Raw genomic sequence first — 21,493 nt, forward strand, 5'->3', positions numbered from 1 at the left:
TATCCTTAGCCAGGACCCCCTTCTGATTATCTTAATACTAAATCTATCTCAATAACACTTTGATCTGATCTCCCTTCGTTTTCCAATTGTGTTTTCAGCCTTTTGATGCGAACTACATGAAATCAAACCACAGTATTCTGACCAGTAAATATTTGCTAGTTTTGAGCAATGAGGGAACAGGTTTCTTCAAACACATTATATAAAAATGTTCATCGCATTGAGTTCCCAATGTCCTACATCATGGACTGTCTTTAAAAACAAAACCTAGGGCATGAATATACACCCAGAGGCTAGGGAAGACTGCCTCTATAAATTAACTGAAAATAAGTATTCCTTACTTTAGGAAGGAAATTCGCAAGTAAGCAGAAAAAAAATTACTTGTAAAATGCCTAGCATCTTGTGTCAGAACGCGTTGCACAGAACTACTGGCCATGTGATTTAACCAATTGGTGCTTTGTAAGGAGGAAGAGAAAAAACTACGAGTAACTGCAGTTTCTTTGCAACCAGAATTAATTTTTTGTTAGCTGCCTTTCTGCACTAATACAGTATATTGCACATATTTTATAGTTTTTTGGTATAATATGTGATACTGTGCTCCCTGATCCCGCATGCTGTGTCAGATTTATAATATCAGACACAGACCTGTAGATGGCCACAAGCTAAGATGAAGTGCACCTTGGATAAACCAGATTTTAAATGCTATATGCACAATACAACACTAAGAGCTAAATGCTAGGCTGGACACTGCTTACCAATATGCTCAGTTTGCCGCCCATCGTCATTTTTGTTTTCATAAAAGACTCTTTAGTGTACATAAGATGTTAAAAGAACTCTCATAATGTGAGGCTGGTTTGTGAAATAAAGAATGGTTTAGGTTTTCTACATCTTCCCACAGTGCTATTAACCAGTGTTTACAAAGTTCCCCAACTTTGCAGCTGAACACATGATGGGAGGCTCCCGTCACTTCAGCCTGAGTTTTCAAAGATTCTCATAGGGGTGACTTACATTTTTTCTAATCTCCAGGTGGGCATAGCACAAATTTGAGCAAAACCAGTGGAAAGGCCCAGCCAGCGAATGCAGTGACAAACCGTGAACAGCAGATCACCTCCTCCACCTCCCCACTAGTCATCCAGATACATAGTGATGCATGATTGAGAAAAAGGGGGAGGCAGTATAGTAACCAAGATTAAATAAATACCTCTTGATAATAATAGTTAAGATAGGCTGCAGAACTAGTCACACAATTATGGTCAATTGCTAAATTGATAGGCTACCAATATGAAGCAAATAAAAAGGATCAACAGGGGCGCTTCACATGATTTGAAGGAAAAAATGGATATTGTCAGGGTGAAATAACCATGAAACAATTGCTACAATTCCATTTCAAAACAATCCCCAGCAACCATAAGGACTATTGAGCTGCAAATACCAGCTTAAACAACCAATACTGTCAAGACACTTTGTGTCAAAGTTCAGTAAAAAATAAATAGTAAATGATCAAATGTATTACTATTGATGTGTGTAGACACGCATTTGATTGCCTTTTTCCAATTCCTTTGTGCTTTGAAACAGTAAGCTGCCCGACCCTTACATCACAGTCTTTGACCCCCCCCCCCCCCCACATTCACCCTGCTTCACAGACACTCGTCTGCCTTGTCTTCTCCAGATCTACCTCACAACAGATGGAAGTGTAGCACCTTTTTATGTTTTGCTCTGGGCTCTCCTTGATCTCGCTGCCTAAAAACACAATCCATGAGATCAGATATGCATATACTACTTGAGATGCTTAGAAGCCATGTGACATATACACATTTTCACTGGCATCTCGTGTAAGGGTGATACCTAAATGCCTGAAGAGCTGCACATACACTTTGCATCAGGCCCCAGAAAATAAATTTTCCCTGGATCACACAATTTGGTGAAGTGGGGAATATGGATTAACCGTCAGACATCCATAGTCCAAAGCCATTAACATGTAATAACACATTTGTGTGTAGCACTCAAGTAGCATGTTTCTAATAGCGAAAGAGTGGTTACTGAACATCTACTGCACTATTCCAAAAATAACAATCTCTGCAAGTGAGGCCAAAGTCAGACCTGAAAGTGGCACAGCCGCAACAGCAGCAAGCTAGGATGGTTAATGCAGGGAACAGGAGAACATTTCTTTTGAGGCTAGATTTTTTTTTATTTTTTTTATCAGTAGGTGGTCTGTGATTTCGTTTAGCACATATAGGAGAGGACATGGGTCTCCTGCCTTCAAACAAGTGAGTTCCTTTTTAACCAGTAGGCATGAAGTAATATCCATGAAATCCCTTTCAATAACAAGCACTTATCGAGTATTCTGTCATCTTCATCTTTGATTAAATTGATCGGTTTGCATTAAACCAACGTCTGCCGCTATGGTCAGTAATTACTAAAGCAGATTACTTACTCCATCTAAGCTTGACAATCAGTTGCTTCATGCCATTTATGAGGATGAGCCCGAATCTCTTAATCTTGCACAGATGGACATCTCATAGTTATGGAATTCCGTTCTTGGGGTCTACTCACATCTTGCCTTCGTTGCGGGCTTTACTTCCTGTTCCTCTGGCACAAGTTCGAAGTGAGGGCATAATTATGGATTCCAAGTTTACCATTGGACCCCATGTTGCTAGTGTTGCAAACAGTGTCATTTTCCCACACAGAGCTCTAGCGCCATAGCATTAATTCTACCTATATTGAACTAAAACCACAACGCTGGTTTAGGTTTCGCTTAAGAAATGACTGAACGACTTCAGCAACTTCAAAATGCCGATTCGTGGATGCTTTTTATGTTAATGTTGCTAGGACCATAAAATTCCCGGTCTGCTATTCTAGTTTCTATAAAAATTAATTTCATCTGGAAGCAAGAAATCTTTGCTCAGCCAATTTACTATCAAATCACAGTCCAAAATGTAATTTTAAGGACCGGGCAATGGACATTTTAGTTCTTTTGTCAAAAGCATGGGGTGCCGTCCCAGGTAAATGAGGATATTTATAAGGCATTCAAACATAGTGCGCAGCTTTGGATTTCCATTAATTGATTCACGCTCGCGTCACGCTACCATTTTTGTCACTAACAGTGGTTAGCTTATTTGTTGACAACAGTGCACTATAAAAAAACTTTTACAACCTAACGGAACAGAGGAAAATGACCACTGCGGGACAGCACATTGGAATTACGCTTTCGTATATGGAAACCAAGTGTCTCAAAATATTCCTGTACCTGAGACTTATGTTTTTAATTTAAATTTATAAATACACATCAAAACTCGCTGTCACTTAGCTTACTTAAAAAAAATACGTCAAAACAAACATCTGTAGAGCATGCAGTGTCCTAGAAGAATGGGTGTATAAAATGTACCACTATGGTGCATTTCGTTACATAGCTGCCTTTTCCTGCTCCTCCAGACATTTCAATTTTTATTTCCCAATAAGTGAGAAATTCAGGTTTTAAAGTAATGCATACATGATAAATCCACAAAAGCGTGTGTCTGTTTTCATGTGACAGTCTAAGATTCCTCTCTCCACATATGGTTCGAGCAGAGAAATGAAAAAAAATTCTGGGGCACAAGTCTTAATATATGAGAACCAGTCTCCCTCGGGATGCAAGTGTGCTTCAACTGCAGCTGCCCTCAGAACACATAGAAGAGGGAGGGACATTCTTAATCGTGGGCTCTCCCCTTTGGAATTAACTTTCACAAAGGTCTTCGAAGCACACATCTGGTTTTAGGAGTAACACAATAAACCTATTCTTCAGATCCATATCACCAGTGACTGAACTCTCATCCATAATCCTTACACCATTTAATTCTCATAAATGGATATGGAAGTAAATTAGGTTTAATCTTCAAAATGATGAAACATCTCCACTAAGACATGTGACATCAGTAGTTTATACCGCCACAGTGCAAAAGAACAAAGAAGGAGTTCATCATTGCAACTAATATGCTTCATTTCGTAATAAATGAATTCACGAAATCTACATATTAATCAATTAAAAAAAGAAGAGATCAGATGAAATCCTTCGCATTAATAAAAGAGGACTTCATTTGCTTTGACAGCATCCAGTAAGCAAGAATTAGCTAAGATGATATATCCTGTCAGAAAGCAAAACCAGAGGTCGAAACCTAGAATGCTAAGCATAAAACATTTTCCGTTCAGCAGAGGAACTTCATGAACAATTACAATTAAATGGTAATACTACCATCAGATGCGGCCCTTACTAAGGGTCTCTGGCTGTCCTTTATTGCTGATGAGCAAGGTGTGTCAGGGTTAATATTCCTGGACAGAGATACTTTTAACATTCTGTAGATGCGAAACAAATCAATTCTGGCCAACTCAGCAGATTTTCGTGAAAGCAACCGAAGGTGGCATTTCGCATTCTGAGCTGTTGCAACTAAAGCTACACCAAAGTAAAATAGGGAGGATTAATCACCAGACAGCTTTTAGTGGGGTGGAAAACAGCCCATCAGAAGGATCGTAAAACATGGCGGAACGTGATGCCTCCACCAGCTGTACATTCGATCACAACAGAGTGAATGAATAGAAGTGGATAATGACCATGTCTCCCTTTTGGTCTACTGACAGACTAACCAAGGTATATGAAGCAAGATCTCTTAGTGCTGGAATCTACACCAACCATCCGTGACACACTGCACCGTGTTATGAAACAACAAGTAAATTGCAGAGCTCATGATACTTCTCACGCCTAAGAACTTTTCTTTTCCAAACATTTTTGTTCGTCTTTGGATGTCTTTCCTGCAGCCCAACTACATCATGGAATGTCATAACACTCAAGCAACTCAAAAATAACTGTAAATCTGTGACACAAAATCGTGTTGAATACGGGGAACCTGAGCTAGCAGCTCACAGAAAGAGCATACGGCATAACTATTTGTTCCTTGCACTGGCTGCTTGTACATCTGCAAATAGGGCAGGTTTTTAAGTACTTACAAGCCTACCACCTTGAAAGTAACTGTCAAAACTGTTTTCTTTCAAATGATCACTTCTGGCGAGACAAATGGCCTTGATGCAGAGATAATCAGATAAAAATGCTAAACTCTGGTACATTCTTTAAACACAGCTTAGGTCCATATCGCAGGCTTCATGCTCTAATTTAGAGGACTAGAGGCATGCATGATATGCATGACTTTCTAAGTTGTGGATTCCAAAGAAGAAGGGGAAATGATGGCTTCTGTCCAGGATACGCCCTGTAACCATTTCTATCATACTGTCTCCTTTCCCATGGAGAAGTCAACCAATGCCTTGCCAGATCTATGGCACGAGGGTGAAGGGAAGCAAGTCATAGACATGTCCAGCCTGAAGGCCAAGACTGACAAGATTCAGGCTTGTCCTGGATTGGACATGAATGTACTTAGAAATACGAACATTCCACAACATGGTGATGGGAGAGCTTTGTTACCTCGGACAACCTGCAGCAAACTTCAAAATCCTAATACCACTAGAAAAAGCTTCTATGACCACTTGCGTCCAGAATTAGAATCTAAAAATCGTCTGTGGCACCCAGCATACTTAGCACGCAAGAGAATACATATGCCAAATAGACATCTCTCATACATCCAATTAGTTTTAGGTGAATTAAAGCACATTGTTGGTGCCCTGAATAACGGTTGTGAAACCCTACCACAACAAACATCTTTCATCACTCTAATCTACAGTTAAGTGGTATCACACCTAAGATCTTAGAACATCAAGAATACATCATGTAGCATCCAAAAAGATTACTCCTTTTCCAAGAGGTGGAGCGAAGGCTATCTACTTGAGAAAGGATGTCTCTTTCACCTGAATAACTTACAAAAAGGGAACATCACAAGACCCATAAATCGCAAAATTCATTAATGCAGCTGATCATTATTAGTGCGCATATTTGCTTACAAAAAAGAAAAGATGGCCACAAAACCTTTAGGCCATCCTTCATTAACCAGTGGAAAATAACTTTTCTGGGACCAGTCAGGAATGTGATTCCACATGTTAGGCCAGAAACTTATTCAGAACAATGTCAGGTAACATTTAAGGACAGGAAAGAATCATCATGAGAGATACCTGGAGAACAAAGGTGTAGGTTTGGGCTTACGAGAAATGCTGCTCTGCCTGTTTTACCTCTCAACCGCAGGAGAGGAAAGGGGAATACAGAAAAGATTTGATTAGTTATTAGAAAATTATTTTAAAAATCTAATGAAAATCATTTAATTCCAAACAAAGCAAAAAGCATCAAAACTATTCAGATTTACCACCCTCTCTTTTTTCTTCCACATCCATACGGTGTGCTTTCATGCAGGGGTGGCTTTCTGGGGAGGGGTGAGTGATTATAATTTACACAAGTCTTGCAAGAAAGAAGGTTGCTAATACACCTACGAACAAGACATTTAGAACAAAAGGCTGGGTCTCCCATGGCCTTTCAATTAAGCAGGTGCAAGATGATTGCAGTCACTCTTGGACTTGTATTGAAAACTATTTGCTTTGATTAAGAAAAAATTCATACCAGTATCTCAAAAACCCCTTACGAATATAGCATACATGGCAAGAGAACTGGCCAACATACAAAATAAATACGGAAATAGCAACAAGCATAGAGTGAGGAAGAGCAGTTCCCCCAGATCTTACATGGTTAGATAGTTTGAGATGGACAGTGTCAGATAGAGGTGAACAGGCTTCTGTAACTTTAAATGTGGCCATCAACAGAGGTAATTTTAGAACTCTGGTTCAAATGCTTCCAGATGTTCAAAAATTGCTCAGATCTCCTCGCCCAAAGGAACGAACATTAAGTATTTCGACTTCTAGAAGAACTGTGTGCTTCCATTAGCTTTTCCGTTATATCCTCCATAGTGCATGGATTTCCTCTCCATTTCAGTCTTCCTGTGTCACATGTAGACCTCTCTGTTCTCCCTCAAAAATCATGTCCTGTCTGGCACACAACTGGGTTGCTGAATAGAGAATCTAGTTACCATAAAATTGAGGTCAAATTTCCAAGCAGACTAAAAAAATACGATATCTTTAATGTGGGTAGATGGCTAAAACCTGGGAAGCGTATCCTGAAAACTCAGAGCGATGAGAAGGAAAACAGAATCCTGTCTTATCCCATTAAGAGTGTCCATGCGTTCTCATTTGGGTATGAGGAGAAAAGCAGATCGAGCTTGTGCAAAAAGTGCCCCTTTTCATCTCTGGCCTCTGTTGTTTCGGCTGGAAGTGGTTACTTGGAGAGCTTGCTGATGACCCTTATCAGGGCTCCGTTCTCATCTTTCAGCCTTTGGTTGTCGGACTTCAGATCTGTCAGAACCTGCAATGACAGAAAAGTAGTGAAAACATAAGTCAATCTTGGGGGCATGCCTGCAGTATTTGTGTTGGCTTCGCAATGTATCCTACTTCCAGGCACCATTATTCACAAAATCTTAACGGAAAAGGTATTCTCTACCATCTGTCTAAAAGCAAGCTAAGAATTGGGTGCTGTTCAAGAGGCACGATCAAGGAATAGGTGTTTGTTTTTAATTTGGGTTGAAACTGGCATGTTAACTTTCTAAACAGAAAATAATAAATGGTATTGCTAAGTAAAAAGGCGAAAACTGCCATGGCTTATCGAAAACTGACACGACAGAGTAAAAGCTGACATGGCATTTCGAAAAATGACAAGGGAGTTTCTCATTGGCAGTGGGGTGCATGTCTAAATAGGACCAAAGAGAAAAGAGCATGGCAATGTGGAAAATGGTAAGGCTAGTATACTGAGGGGGACTTTGGCGTATCCGAGAAACACCCATGACAGACTGGCAGAGTGAGGATCACATTAGCAGCAGCCCATCACATCTAATGAACACGCATATTGGAGGCACTCACAAATAATGGGACTCAATTATATACTAACGTTCCACAACATATGCTGGCAGTACCCGGGTCTATAACAATTTTAGTGGCATTTTATTGTTTGACACAAAGACTTAGATGGAATATACACGGTATGTGCTGATGCTTCAGTATTCAATGACAGACCCTTAAGCTTTGCCATACTCCAGAAGTGCCCCCCACTGAACGGCCTTTCAAGCTCTACGACTTTTAGCCAACCTTCTGAAAAAGTACCGCACACAGATTGGCAGGTATTCCGTAACACGATTATTAAGAACATATGGGTACAACTGATAGCTTCAATAAGTCCTCTTAAGTACACAATAAACCTAGAGCTATAACGTTGCCCCTAGTTTAGCCCATCTCCAACAGATTCCTAGCAAGAACTCTCTTACATCCTCAACATGCAGCACATTCACAGCACACAAAGGTACCACACTTAGGAAGTAAAAAAACGCAGTTTGCCACGAAATATTTCAATATTTTTCGGGAAGAAGTATGCAAGATTTGTGGGAGGGACAGTACCTGAGAAGATCATTTGCAGGCACAAACTCAGTGAGCTTCATAATTTGAGGTAGTTTATTTGGGATGACCTCTGCTCCATACAAGGACGAATTTATTGGCACGCTGATCTATGAGAGCCATTTTGAACTGGAGGTCAAAAATATTTGTAGCCGGGGTGGAGGGTGTTTTTTCATTTAAGCAACCCTTCTACATACAGGTAGTGGCGATTCATGAAATGCTAACTCGAGCAGACAAAACATTTGTAAAACTACTGGGACTACAACTAAAGCAAAATAACACTCCTTGCTTTTGTAATGTTGACTCCGTGCTACCCCCTCCCTAGGAAACATTAATGATTAGTGGCATTGCTAAACAGAGATATTATCTAAGCATCATGGAGAATAAATGAACATATCACAAGTAATTGCTTGACGTTTTTGTAGGTAAATTTGGTAATAACAGGTCAGACATCGGTGAAATAAAACACCTCGCTAACCTTCACTGTAATAAATAACATTAGCAAATAATTATATATATAGTTTTGGCCGTTTTTTATTAATATGTTTTTATGTCAACAATTAATATTGGTTCATTCCTAAATCGCTTCTGCAAAGGTATGAAATCAATCAGTGGAATGTACATTTTGAAATTATTATTTTGACGATACTCTCAAGATAAGTCAGTTTCATTTTATGAAGCAAAATATATGGTGGGTGGCCATTTCAAAACAAAGCAATGTGGCCAGTGGAGGGAGATCACCCCCAGCGTGGAGGAGTGGAATTTCATAGCGTCCTACACATCATCGATTATTTTTTGTTTAACATGTATGTGAAACATGTTTTCTAGTCAGTTGCACCTTTGTACTTAGCTGCTAAAAGGTCTATTACAAATACAGTCTTCAGCTTTCTAAATATTATATTAGTTCATACTTTATTTGTTCAACACAGTTAAGTTGAGATAAAAGTAAATAAACTACTAGGTACAATGTAATTTACCACATTTTTACCACATTTTACCCCTCACACAATTTTCTGGGTCAGTACATTGAACAACAGTGAATAAGAAACGAGAGGCGAAAATTATCCCAGATAGAGTTATACTTTCTACTTGCCCCGGGTAGAAAACATGTTTTGAGACATATAGAATGAAGTCCATGGCTGCTTTACTACGAGTTTTGGAGGTCAACGTGGAGTTGTGCAGAGTCCCATTTAAGCTCATTAGACACGGTAGAAAGAAAATAATAAAGACAATATGTTGCACTCAGGAATCCGGAATTACATTGGTCCAGTATGGTAAAATGTGCTCTCTTGCAGTGAAGGCCACAAGAGAAACTGAAATGACATCTTAATCAAGTGTTTCTTGGCGCTGAGAAATCAAGTTGCTGTATCTGTAATATCACCAAGGCCCTTTAACGCTTTTCAATGGGGGCAGTCCTCTGCACGTTATTTGTTACCAAACCCCACACCCTTTTACAATCGCCCCCTACTGGAAGTTTCAAGATGAAAATCTCGCCTCTCTAAACAAGAGAAACCAAAGATCAGCTACGTCGCCATCATCTCATGTTTACAAGACATTATCAGTAAGTTGGGGTTATATGATGATCTCTGACGTATTCCAGTACTCTCCTTCCCAGTTTAGATGATTGTGTGGTTCCCCATCAGAGGGTTCCTGCAATATGCACCATGATACAACCTGCTACACTCATATGCCCAAAAGTGCTTCGAGGCCAACGTAAGGAAGTAAGAAATGTTTCATATTAACCCAAATAAAATAAAAATAAAATATTAAATACTAGATTGCTCAGGTGTCACATCTCTGGTGGTTACAAATGGGCAATTTTCCCCATGTCTCAATCCCCGGTCCTCACTCCGTTTCAAAGATTTAACCAGCTATTTTGATTAACTTTGAACAAGAGCACTAACAGTAATGCAGCACTTTTTAAATCGAATGACGATTTGCAGGGATTAAACAATTTCTAGCCCCAAAACAGGTCTGAGAGCTCAGTGGAGAATAGCTTCGAGAGGAGAGAAAGGCTACAGAGAACAGCATTTTCACCATCAAACCTAAAGATCACCAAAAATGACCTACTGTCCGAAAGCAAGAGGTGGGGAAGAAAGGTTTAGACCTCCTGAGAAGATTTGGGAGAAAACACCATGCAGAAAAGTATTTATGAAAGCAAAAATTAAGAGCAGAATCGATAATAAATGACGGAGGTTTCCGACGATCAAAACTAAGAAAGCTAGCAATCAATCAAGTGGAGCAATATGAAAAAAATAGTCCTAGAGAATCAAGCCTCAATACAGTAAAGCAACACGAAGCACCATGAACTAATTTTAAACCATACTATCGGTTGAGTCCGGCCCACTACGAATGGTGAACTTGGCTGCATCTCTCCTGTCGACAAAAGCCTGGGAGCCAATTGTACCTACCACTGTGATCGTACAGGCCTCCTCCAGGATCTGCGGCAGAATCTGCGTTACCATGTCCCACAAATAGTGGGTATAACGGCCCAAGAGGCATGCGGTGTTCACCGAACGAATGCCAGACTAGAGGAAGAAAACAACGTCTTCCCGAGATGGTCCAGTCTTTTTGATTCCCTATCCGGGGAAGCAGAAGGGAATGCGCCAGATGACGAAGATACCTGAATGACCAAGCTTTCTGGCTTGGGGTGTTCAGTCAGTAATTTAGGGTTGTATGGAGTGGGCAGATGGCAGCAAGCGATTGCCCCATTCACAGGAACCCCTGTGCTAGGTTTGGACCAGGTACCCAGAAGGACATTGGGTGAGGGCTTCACAGAATGGAAGTAGAGGCTCTGAAGCAGACGCTCTGGGCAGAAGCACCTCCGTCAGGAGATTAGTACTGACTGCAACAGTAGGCAGTTCAAGGCCGAGGACCTTGGCTGCCCTACTGACCACCATGGAATAAGAAGCTCCCTCTACTGTAGCCACAGTAGGAGGAGACAGTATGCCAGTGTCTAGAGAGGTATCAAGACCACTTGCCTCGCCCCAATTCCTGAGCCCAGTTCACGTTTGGGTCTTCTTGCTGGTATTCATAAGGATCCAGGGACTCCTACAACCCTTCCTCGCATTCATACCCATAGAAAAAAGGTTCTGAACCCAACCTGGAGCAGTTAGCCCCCATCAAAGTTGGAAGCGGCGTCGGCCAACGCCGTTCCGGCTCCAGCTCGTCGAGGATTGGGTCGATCCTGGATGTGGGCCCAACCGACGTCGGGAGCGTCCACGAATTGGCCAGCGCCAGGATAGTTCTCAGTGGTGCCACCAGCATGGGCTTGGATCTGGAGGAACTCTTGGTGGCCGGAGCCACAGCTGCCAGTGCGGAACCCAAAGGACCCCCCTCCAACTCCAGAGGCCCGGAAGGACTGCCCAAAACTGAGGCCTTGAGCCTCAAACTTCCTTTAGTTGGGCAGGGGTCACTCTGGCTCCCAGAAAGTTAAGGAGGCTTGGGGCAGACCCAGTAGTAGGCTCCGTGTGTGTAGGCGTAGATCGTTGATGCTCTTCCCACGTTGCATCCTCCGAGCTGCTTCTTTTTCTTCCCCGAATGCCCCGATGATTTCGAGGACGAGTGGTTGTGACTCTGCGGCCGGTGTTCAGACCTTCCTCTCGAACGAGACCGGGAGCAATGTGGAGTAGAGCGCCGGGCCGCCATTAGCTTTAAGGACTGCTCCCTCAAAGCCTTCGGGTGCATGGCCCGGTACTCAGAGCACAACTTCGGGGCATGGTCACCACAAACAGACTCGATGCGGATCCGTCACCGACATCATTCGGTGACAATCCTCGCAAGGCTTCAACCCAGTCTTCAGGGATATCCTTAGATGCACCAACAGTGACCACAAAATTTGACAAAAGTGCTGAGGCCGGTCAAAAAGTGACCAGGGTAGCTCTCTCCAGATCAGCTCGTGGTGCCAAAGAAAAGAACTGACGTCACCGTGCCGAGGCAGTGCCTATACTCGACCCCGAACTCATCATGGTGACCACGACGTCAACGACGGATGCAGAGTTGACCAATGCCACCTAACGGCAAGCAAGGGTACTGCTCAAAGAAAATTCTCCAGATCCAGTCTAACGCCTAGGGGAAATTCTAAGGTAAGGAATCTGCAACTAGAAGTCTCTATCAGATAGTATATGCATCAACACACAAGGCAACTGTGCATATGTTGTCATAACAAATAACCAGCAAGCAGAAAGAGGATACATTTTAGCGTACAGACACATTTCTTGTATCTTCGCCTGAGCAAATAACAAAAAAGAAATTGTCCATGCAGTTCTGAGGGTGTTGCCAAATATGAGGAAAGCAAAGAAAAGAAAATACACTCATACTAACATTAACTATGAAACATCAAACCGGCACTTTAAGAGGGCAGTAGCACCATGACAAACCCAAGTATCATGAAAGTAGAACCTGTATGAAAGTGGGAAAGGTGAGTGGGGTACACTATGTGGCTAATCATGGTGATCCCACTGTATATGGCCATGAGGGCTGGGTGACTCACCCAGGGATTCACAGCTGGGTTCGCAGCTAGGGCCGGGATCAATTACCGGGCATATTGTATGCTTAGGAGCTATGCAGGGGTGTCCAATTTGTCCCAGAGTTTAAGTATAAATGTGTCCCAAAGTGCAGCCATCTCCCCCACTCCCTCCTGTGCTGCAAATCATGAGTTATGAGTCAAGGCACCTGCCTCAGCTGCAGGCCATTTGAGCACCACACATAGCCAACATGTAAGCGAGGGCGGTTGCACACCTTTCTAGGACACTGCTATCATGCGTTTAAAGAGGGCCACAGCAAGGTCCACAAGACATAGTCTTTGGTGCGTTTCATCCGCTTAGTAATCCTCAGCATGCAGCGCATGGGGTATGGCAGCTGCTGAACATCTACCATCTCTGAGATATGTCCCAACACATGGACCCACACCTGTGCCAATGTCGGACACCCCCATACCATGTGCAAAAAGTACCATGTTAGACAGCCTCATACCATGTGCAAAACAGTTGCATCAGGGTGGCTGCAGACATATCGGATCCATTCCCGGGAACATTCTGTGGAGCCTGTACAGTGTAAGGTACGTGTGATGTAAATTCTGAACTGAGTAAACTTAAGGTGTTCATTACAAGAGACGAGCCATATCAATTATAACAAATGTCCCAATTATGGCCCATATAACCAAGACATACTGCATCCATATGTGAAAATGAATCTCATGCAACAAACCCATCTCCCTTCTAAAGCATACAAATTTGCAATGTTATGTGTCATTCATGGCCTCCACTGTTAGCACTGCAAGATCAAAAATGCCATGGATAAATTAAAGTCAAAATATGTGCTTTGAACTTGTAATGGCAAACAGTTAAAATGTAAAGGAATAATGGCAAAGACAGAAGTGAGTTATGTATAAGAACAATGGAAATGATAGAAGTGAGCTATGTCCTAAAAAGGATAAAATTACCTTCATGGTAGCTTGGTTATGGCGTGCCCAAGGCTCCTTCCTTTTTCCAACTACTATGCTACCACCATGAGGCAGGGCTTGAATCTGGTTCTCAGGGGAGTCATTCAAGGCTATGTGTGGTGAGTGCCATGCATGCAGGCATGCACATATCGTTCTTCTGTCTCAGCAGATGTGTAAACCCTCCCTAGTTCTCCCAAGATAAATGTAAGCTCTTCCCATATGGCAGAGAGTCTGGTGTGAGGGTGCTGGGAACATGATTGTACACCCCAACTCTTTCCTATTTCCAAATAAAAGGGTGACGTCCTTATCAAGGGTAACAACAGAATACAGAAAATACATCATAGGACGACCAATGTCTAAAGAAATACATTTCAAAGACAATGTCTTCAAACTCTGCATTAAGAGCACAGTATTGAAGATTGTGTTTGAGAAAGAGACTGCATTCATTTCTCGAAAGCATCTTAGCTATGGAAGAATGTGCACAGGTAGTTCCAGGAAGTGGCACATACAGAGAAGTAATGTTGGATATAAGAGTCCATTCATTTTGCAACTGGCTCTTTGAAAATTCTTACAGTTAAAACATCTCAGAAGAGTACCATACCAGTAAAGGTTAACTGTTCAGGAAACATGCTAAAGCTGAGCAACTGAGGCGAGAGTTGGGGCATCTTCCATTGCTTTTCAGCATGAAGCCTTGGCTAAGCAAACCCAGGTGGTCTTGCTTGGGATTTCTAAAAGCAGGTCTGTTGGCCTCAGACCAGATCTACAAGAATGAGAGAGAGCACCCTGTGCCGTCCCTCAACATCTGAAGAACATTATGACTGAGAGGAGCAGGAACAAAGACACAGAATGTGTTGCTGCAACCATAAGGTTATCCAACAAGCAAGCACAGGCCCTGCTCATCTGTCAGGCAAAGCTGGTACACTTTATTTTCCAAATTGCTCATGAAGTAGCCCATCTCTAGGTGAATCAAGTAAACTATGGAGTTCAACACATCTTGGTTGAGTTTCCACGAGTGGGCTATCTAGTTAACTGCTCAGACCAGCTACTCTTACATTGGACTGCTTTGCATTGTGGAACAAAATAAGAAGAACCTGAGAATTTGAAGACCCTCAAGCTCACCAACTGGCAGAGAGAAACCACATTTCAACATGTTCATGTGGATAAAAGCTTATGATACGGTTAGACTGGTGCAGCAAAAACAACTACACAGTCATAAATGGCTTCACTTTCTGGTTCAAGAGTTGTTCTCTCATAATATAGAATGATAAAACTCCACAATGATCCCTAGGTACTTCACTGTGGGAGCCTTCCCTTAAACAGGGCCACTGCCTCTTATCCATAATGGTATCAGAACTTTTGGTTAGGACCCACAAAACTTAGTTTCTTGAAAAAAAGATGGCTCTGGGGTCAGATTTTCTCAGTGCATAGACAATGAGAAAAATCTAAGGGTTTTAAAGTGTAGTATAAGAGTGTATTTTATGTATTCAACTTATACAGTTTTTTTAACAGATGCATTTTCTTTTCACATTGCTAGATTCAATGTACACATTTTGGTACATTTCTCTTGATGAATAGCAACTATTGCTCACAACGGATAGAGGTGGACACATGCATTTCACCACACTACACATAAATTACCCCAACTGAAAGGAGCCTTCAAAAAATAAAATAAAAAGGTGTGGAGAAGGTCCCTGAAGAAGTTGAATACTTGTTTGTTTCAACTTATTTTGGATTCCTCAGCAAGTAATTCGTACAGCTGTTGATATACAATCTGGTACCCTTGAAGTCTTCTGAGGTTCTTTGTTTCCTTCACTGAGGAGTGACGGAGCAGTATGTCCACAAAGGATAACCTAAATACTTTGTGGACTGAGCAAGAATATGAATCAAACTGAATTTTCATGTGTGCAAGGATCCTAATTATGTTAGATTTTACCAGTATGCACTCACGGTTCTACAGGCCTGCCAGCACCAGCTATATAGTATTGTGGGGCTATAGGCCCTGAGACAGCTTATTCAAAACGTCCAATTTTACTCTTGGTTTTGCAAGGTATACATTACCCACGGGGAAAATAAGCTCCAGCAAAGTCGCCTCCTGAATTGGTCATGCCCAGGTCTACGTTGCTACATGAGGTAATTCCATGGTGCAGACTCTCCCTGATAGAACAACAACTGTGGCAGTAGTAGTTAGACAGGCAATGAAGGACTACTATGTTGGGGTACAGCTGAAACACCAACACGTGAATTCTATTCAGGGTTTTGAAGAAATGACTCAGTGGCAACCCATCAAAAAGAGGGATTGGCATAAATTACCCAAACTGACAACCAATGTATGGGTGTTTAGCTAGGTTATGTACAAAAACATTTTTTGCATGAAAAGTAGAATATAGATTGGCCGCACAATACATGATGTGTCTACTGGTCATCTAAAACACTGCTTTGACGAGTAGTGACAATTAGCTTTCTAAAGTCAAAGAATGTCTTCTTATTGTCAGACATAACTGCATTTACTTAATGAAGGAAGAATTATCTGCCTTAAGAATGCTCATTGGCACTATTTGTAAGAGTGAAACAAGCTAAATATTTATCTAGAACAGAAATTACACTGGTCTTGGATAGCAATGGATGAGTAAATGAATATTATAATCATGGACAAAATGTCTTAAAAAAACACTACTTGCCTTAAGTAAATCCCTTTCTGCTAGATACTCTAGATAGTCTAATTGAAGATTCCTCACATTGTGAACAGCCCCAGGTGCCAGATTGGAACCAGAGACTCTTCTCAGCAATTTTCTTGCACGCTAGTAGGTGGTACTGTGTAGCTCCGCTTCAACTCCTTACCACCCCAGAAATGAGCCGGAGTCATATACAGCTGCCAACCCTTGCATGCGTGCACAATTTTTCTTTCCCAACTGTGTCCACGTTGTTGGATGCAGAGCGAATACTGATCAGAGTAAACAGTGTGTAGATCTGTAATCTGGGATTTTTTTAAGTGGAAAAAGAGTAAATTTTCCAAAGCAGGGAAGTGGGTGGGACAGTGAGAATGCTGCAGTTAGAATATACACCAGAAACAGCGTTACCAAAGGTTAGCAATTTGTTCTGATGGATACTTCTAATTGCATATTTTTCACCTTGTGAACAGGTATCAAAGCAGTACCTTCTACTTTGGTGGGTCTCTGGAATGACTCGTGCAATACCATATGGCCATTTCTTTGTCCATGAGGGCCTGGACCTGTTCTATCTTAATGGACACAAGGAAGACTAAGTGTCAAGCAGATTGTCGACACCTCCAGCAAACTGATGAGAGCTAGGGCTAGGTCTCGGTCAGAGATGAGTCCTAAGATTTCCACCTCTCCCAAGTGGCCTACTCTACCCAGCAACGATGCATCAGTCATGCCCGTCAGCTCTAGGTGAAGAGGGGTCTACCACTGGTCCAACTGTGGGCTAGTAAATACCAATGTAGAATGTTTTGCAGTCTCTCTCGTACCTGCATCATGCAGTCATCTGTAGTCAGGCCAGACAGAACTTGGGCCATGGTGAGCCTCATGAACTTCTCCTTTTTGAGGAAGTATTTCAGAGGCTTCAGTCTAAAATATCATACAGTCCTCCGTTCTTTAGAACCATAAAGTAACAGGAGTAACATACATACACTATTTCTGATGCCAGCACCAGTGGCGTAATGAAACTTGAAGGAACCCCCTGCAAAAAACATGTCAGGGGCCCCTGCATTCCACACCCAGTCAGGAGCTCCTAGCCCAGGGGCTTGCCGCCCGTGCACAGAGTAGGAGGGGTTCCCCTGGAGCTCGGGGATTCTCGCACCGCAGGGCCTAGAGGGCTATTGTTACACCACTGACCTGTGTCCTCTATTGCATCCTTGTCCAAAAAAGCCTGGATTTCACTTTCTAGGGTGCAGAAGTGGTCCTCTGGAAGTGGCTGAGGTGTGGGTGGCATATGAGGAGGGGTGGACAGGAAAGGTAGGGTGTATCCATCCTGGATATTTTGAAGCTCCAATCTGTCTGATATGATGCTTTGCCGCATGCAGAGGTAAAAACATATCCTGCCTTCAAAAGGACAAGCCGTAGGGGTATGGAAGTGGCAGCAGGGTGTGGGAGACTGGGGAGCGCATTGCCCCTGGGGGCCTGGACATTGTCGGCTGGACTCCAACCTCTGCCTAAAAAGAATTGGGAGGTCTGTTGTTGTGGAGGTGAGCCTCGACATTGCCTCTGATGGATGCCCCTTCCGAAGCCTCGAAAAGGGCAGTACTGATGGGGATACTGCTGGCAGAAGTGCTGAAAGGCCAAGCAAGTGTGCTCTGGCTCAGCTTTGTTTGAATTGCAACCATGGCTGAATCCGTTTTCCTCCGAAGAGACAGGTGCCATCAAATGGCATGTCCATCAGTGATACTTAGACATCACTGAAGAGAGACAATGGATCTCATCTCGGTGTGGTGGAAAACACCACGCTAGTACCAACTGTCCTACCCCAAGCAACAGGTGGTGTCCAACCCCGATCAGTGACCTACTTCGCAGCATCTTGACCATAATGTATGATCTAAGCCACACTGGTTCAAAACTTATTAGGGATCAGGGGTTATATTTTTCTTACCATGTTCCATAAGAGGCAAGTGGAGATGACTGATCTAAGGAAATGACTAGAAAATGAGAAACATCCTCTTCCAAAGGCTTCCATATCTGGAGGCGTGGTAGGGAAAGAGGGTTCAAACTGCTTGAAAAAGCTTGCTCCACAAGACTCTCAGGATAGGGAAAGGTAGGTCCACCAGAACAGGTGGGTTTTCCTGACAATTTGTCTATTCACAGCGGAGCAAGATCCAGGTTTGGCCTAAGTGCCTAATAAAGCATCCATAATGGCCTCATTGAACGGAAGGAACGGCTCTGAAGAGGTCTACCCAGATGGAAGGACTTCTGAGAGAACATTCAATTTGAACACTACAGTTGGACGGTTGGGGACTTCTGCAGCCCTCCTGATGACCATGTTAAAAGATGCTGACTCCTCTGTGGGAGGGCCAAGTGGAGAGTTTACGTCAGTGTAAGGGGACGTATATAGATACACTGGTAACTTGAAGGTCCAGAAAGGAAAATGTTACTTAACCTGTAAGCACCTGTTTGTGGCATTGAGTGCTGTAGAGTCACATGCTATGCATCCTACTGCCAACTAGTGTTGGGCTTAGATGTATTGAACTTGTTTTTCCTTGAAGAAGTCTTAGATTTACAAGGCATATTGACTCCACCTAATACTGGTAATGCGTATGGGCATCAGCTCCATTGTTAGATTGTTTTAGTCACATGGCAGGGAAGACTGAAAATGGTGCAAAGAGACAGATGATGATGAACATGCAGAGAAAGAAGAAAAGAAAAAGGCATCTACAACAATCCACAGCTTCTGAAGAGGAGGGTGGGTGCATGTGAATCTACAGCACTACCTGTCACAAACAGATGCTTACATGTTAATTAACATTTTCCATCTATGGCATGGTGTGCATAGACTGTATAGCAGTTCTCTCATAAGCAGTGGCTAGCCAGAGGACATTGCAGAAGACCGTAAAAGTGTACAAAGTACAGCCTGGCCAGCTTAGCTTGTTGGCGTGATCATCACACAGTAGTGCTTGGTGGAAGTGTGTGTAGTGGACCACAAAGCTGCCTTATGAATGTCAGCAATAGGGTTTTGTTGTACAACAGGCCTGCCTGCATTTGACGAGCCAATGGGCAATGCTTGCTATGGAGAGAGCGTGGTCCTTGTGTGGTTTGGTGAAAGAGACAAACAGCTGTTGTGTTTTACGAAAAGGTTTTGTCCTGTCAATGTAATACAAAGGGGCTCTCAACATCTAATGTTTGAAAAGCCCTCTCTGGCACTGTAATATGTAGATAGAACACCTGGAATGTGATAGCTTGATTGAGGTTTAAGAAAGAGGGCACTTTAGGGAGGAATTTGGACTTCTTCTATGGACTAGCCTATCTTTATGAACCTGAAAGAAAGGTTCCTCCAAGGTTAGAACCTTAACCCTTTCGCTGCCAGGCCTTTTCCTCTCAGATGCCAAGCCTTTTTTTGGCTGTTTGGGGCAGTTCGCGCTTAGGCCCTCATAACTTTTTGTCCACATAAGCTACCCATGCGAAATTGCGTCCTTTTTTACCCAACATCCTAGGGATTCTAGAGGTACCCAGACTTTGTGGGTTCCCCTGAAGGAGACCAAGAACTTAGCCAAAATACAGCGAAAACTTTGTTTTAAAAAAAGAAAGGGAAAAAAGGGCTGCAGAAGAAGGCTTGTGTTTTTTTCCCCTGAAAATGGCATCAACAAAGGGTTTGCGGTGCTAAAATCACCATCTTCCTAGCTATCAGGAACAGGAAGACTCGAATAAGAAAACCCAATTTTTCAACACAATTTTGACATTTTACTGGGAGATACCACAGTTTTACTATTGTTTGTGCTTTCAGCCTCCTTCCAGTTAGTGACAGAAATGGGTGTGAAACTAATGCTGGATCCCAGAAAGCTAAACATTTCTGAAAAGTAGACACAATTCTGAATTCAGCAAGGAGTAATTTGTGTAGATCCTACAAGGGTTTCCCACAGAAAATAACAGCTGAAATAAACAAATATTGTAATTGAGGTGAAAAAAAACAGCCTTTTTCTCAATGTTTTACTCTATCTTTTTTCTGTGATGCCAGATTTTTGAAAGCAATATATCGTTACGTCTGCTGGACTCTTCTGGTTGCAGGGGTATATAGGGCTTGTAGGTTCATCAAAAACCCTAGGTACCCAGAGCCAATAAATGAGCTGCACCTTGCAATGGGTTTTCATTCTATACCGGGTGACAAGCAATCATTTGCCCAAATATAAAGAGTGAACAATAGGTATCAAGAAAACCTATGTATTTCCAAAATGGGGACAAGATAAGGTGTTGAGAAGCAGTGGTTATTTGCACGTCTGAATTCCGGGGTGCCCATACTAGCATGTGAATTACAGGGCATTTCTCAAATAGACATCTTTTTCACACACTTTCTTACATTTGGAATAAAAAAATATAGAGAAAGACAAGGGGCAATAACACTTGCTTTGCTATTCTATGTTCCCTAAAGTCTCCTGATAAAAATGGTACCTCACTTGCTTGGGTAGGCCTAATGCTCGCGACAGGAAACGCAACATGGACACATCACATTTTTACATTGAAATCTGACGTGTTTTTTTGCAAAGTGCCTAGCTGTGGATTTTAGCCTCTAGCTCAGCCGGCAGCTAGGGAAACCTACCGAACCTGCTAATTTGTGAAAACTAGACACATAGGGGAATCCAAGATGGGGTGACTTGTGGGGCTCTCACCAGGTTCTGTTAGCCAGAATCCTTTGCAAACCTCAAAATCTGGCCCAAAAAACATTTTTGCCTCTCATTTTGGTGACAAAAAGTTCTGGAATCTGAGAGGTGCCACAAATTTCCTTCCACCCAACGTTCTCCCAAAGTGCCGAGCTGTGGATTTTATCCTCTAGCTCAGCCGGCACCTGGGGAAACCTACCAAACCTGCACATTTTGTAAAACTAGACACCTAGAGAAATCCAAGATGGGGTGACTTGTGGGGCTCTAACCAGATTCTGTTACGGAAAAGGTGGAGATGGCAGGGGGGGCACCTGCGTTTTTGGTCCTGGGCTCAG

At 42.4% G+C, this 21,493-nt stretch overlaps 1 protein-coding gene across 4 annotated transcripts in view; it reads right to left on the reverse strand.

The window, feature by feature from the left end:
• Window positions 1–3,845: 3,845 nt before the first annotated feature.
• The window catches only part of PPP1R12B (protein phosphatase 1 regulatory subunit 12B), a 786,992-nt gene continuing 769,344 nt past the window's right edge, over window positions 3,846–21,493 (reverse strand). For all 4 annotated transcript variants that reach the window (XM_069238924.1, XM_069238923.1, XM_069238925.1 and 1 more), the window contains one exon: window positions 3,846–7,318. In XM_069238924.1, the coding sequence (XP_069095025.1) occupies window positions 7,232–7,318 (87 nt within the window). In that variant the 3' untranslated portion in view covers window positions 3,846–7,231. The remainder of the gene's footprint in view (window positions 7,319–21,493) is intronic.

The sequence above is a fragment of the Pleurodeles waltl genome, chromosome 6 (assembly GCF_031143425.1).
Source record: "Pleurodeles waltl isolate 20211129_DDA chromosome 6, aPleWal1.hap1.20221129, whole genome shotgun sequence".
In the NCBI taxonomy this organism is placed as follows: Eukaryota; Metazoa; Chordata; class Amphibia; order Caudata; family Salamandridae; genus Pleurodeles; species Pleurodeles waltl.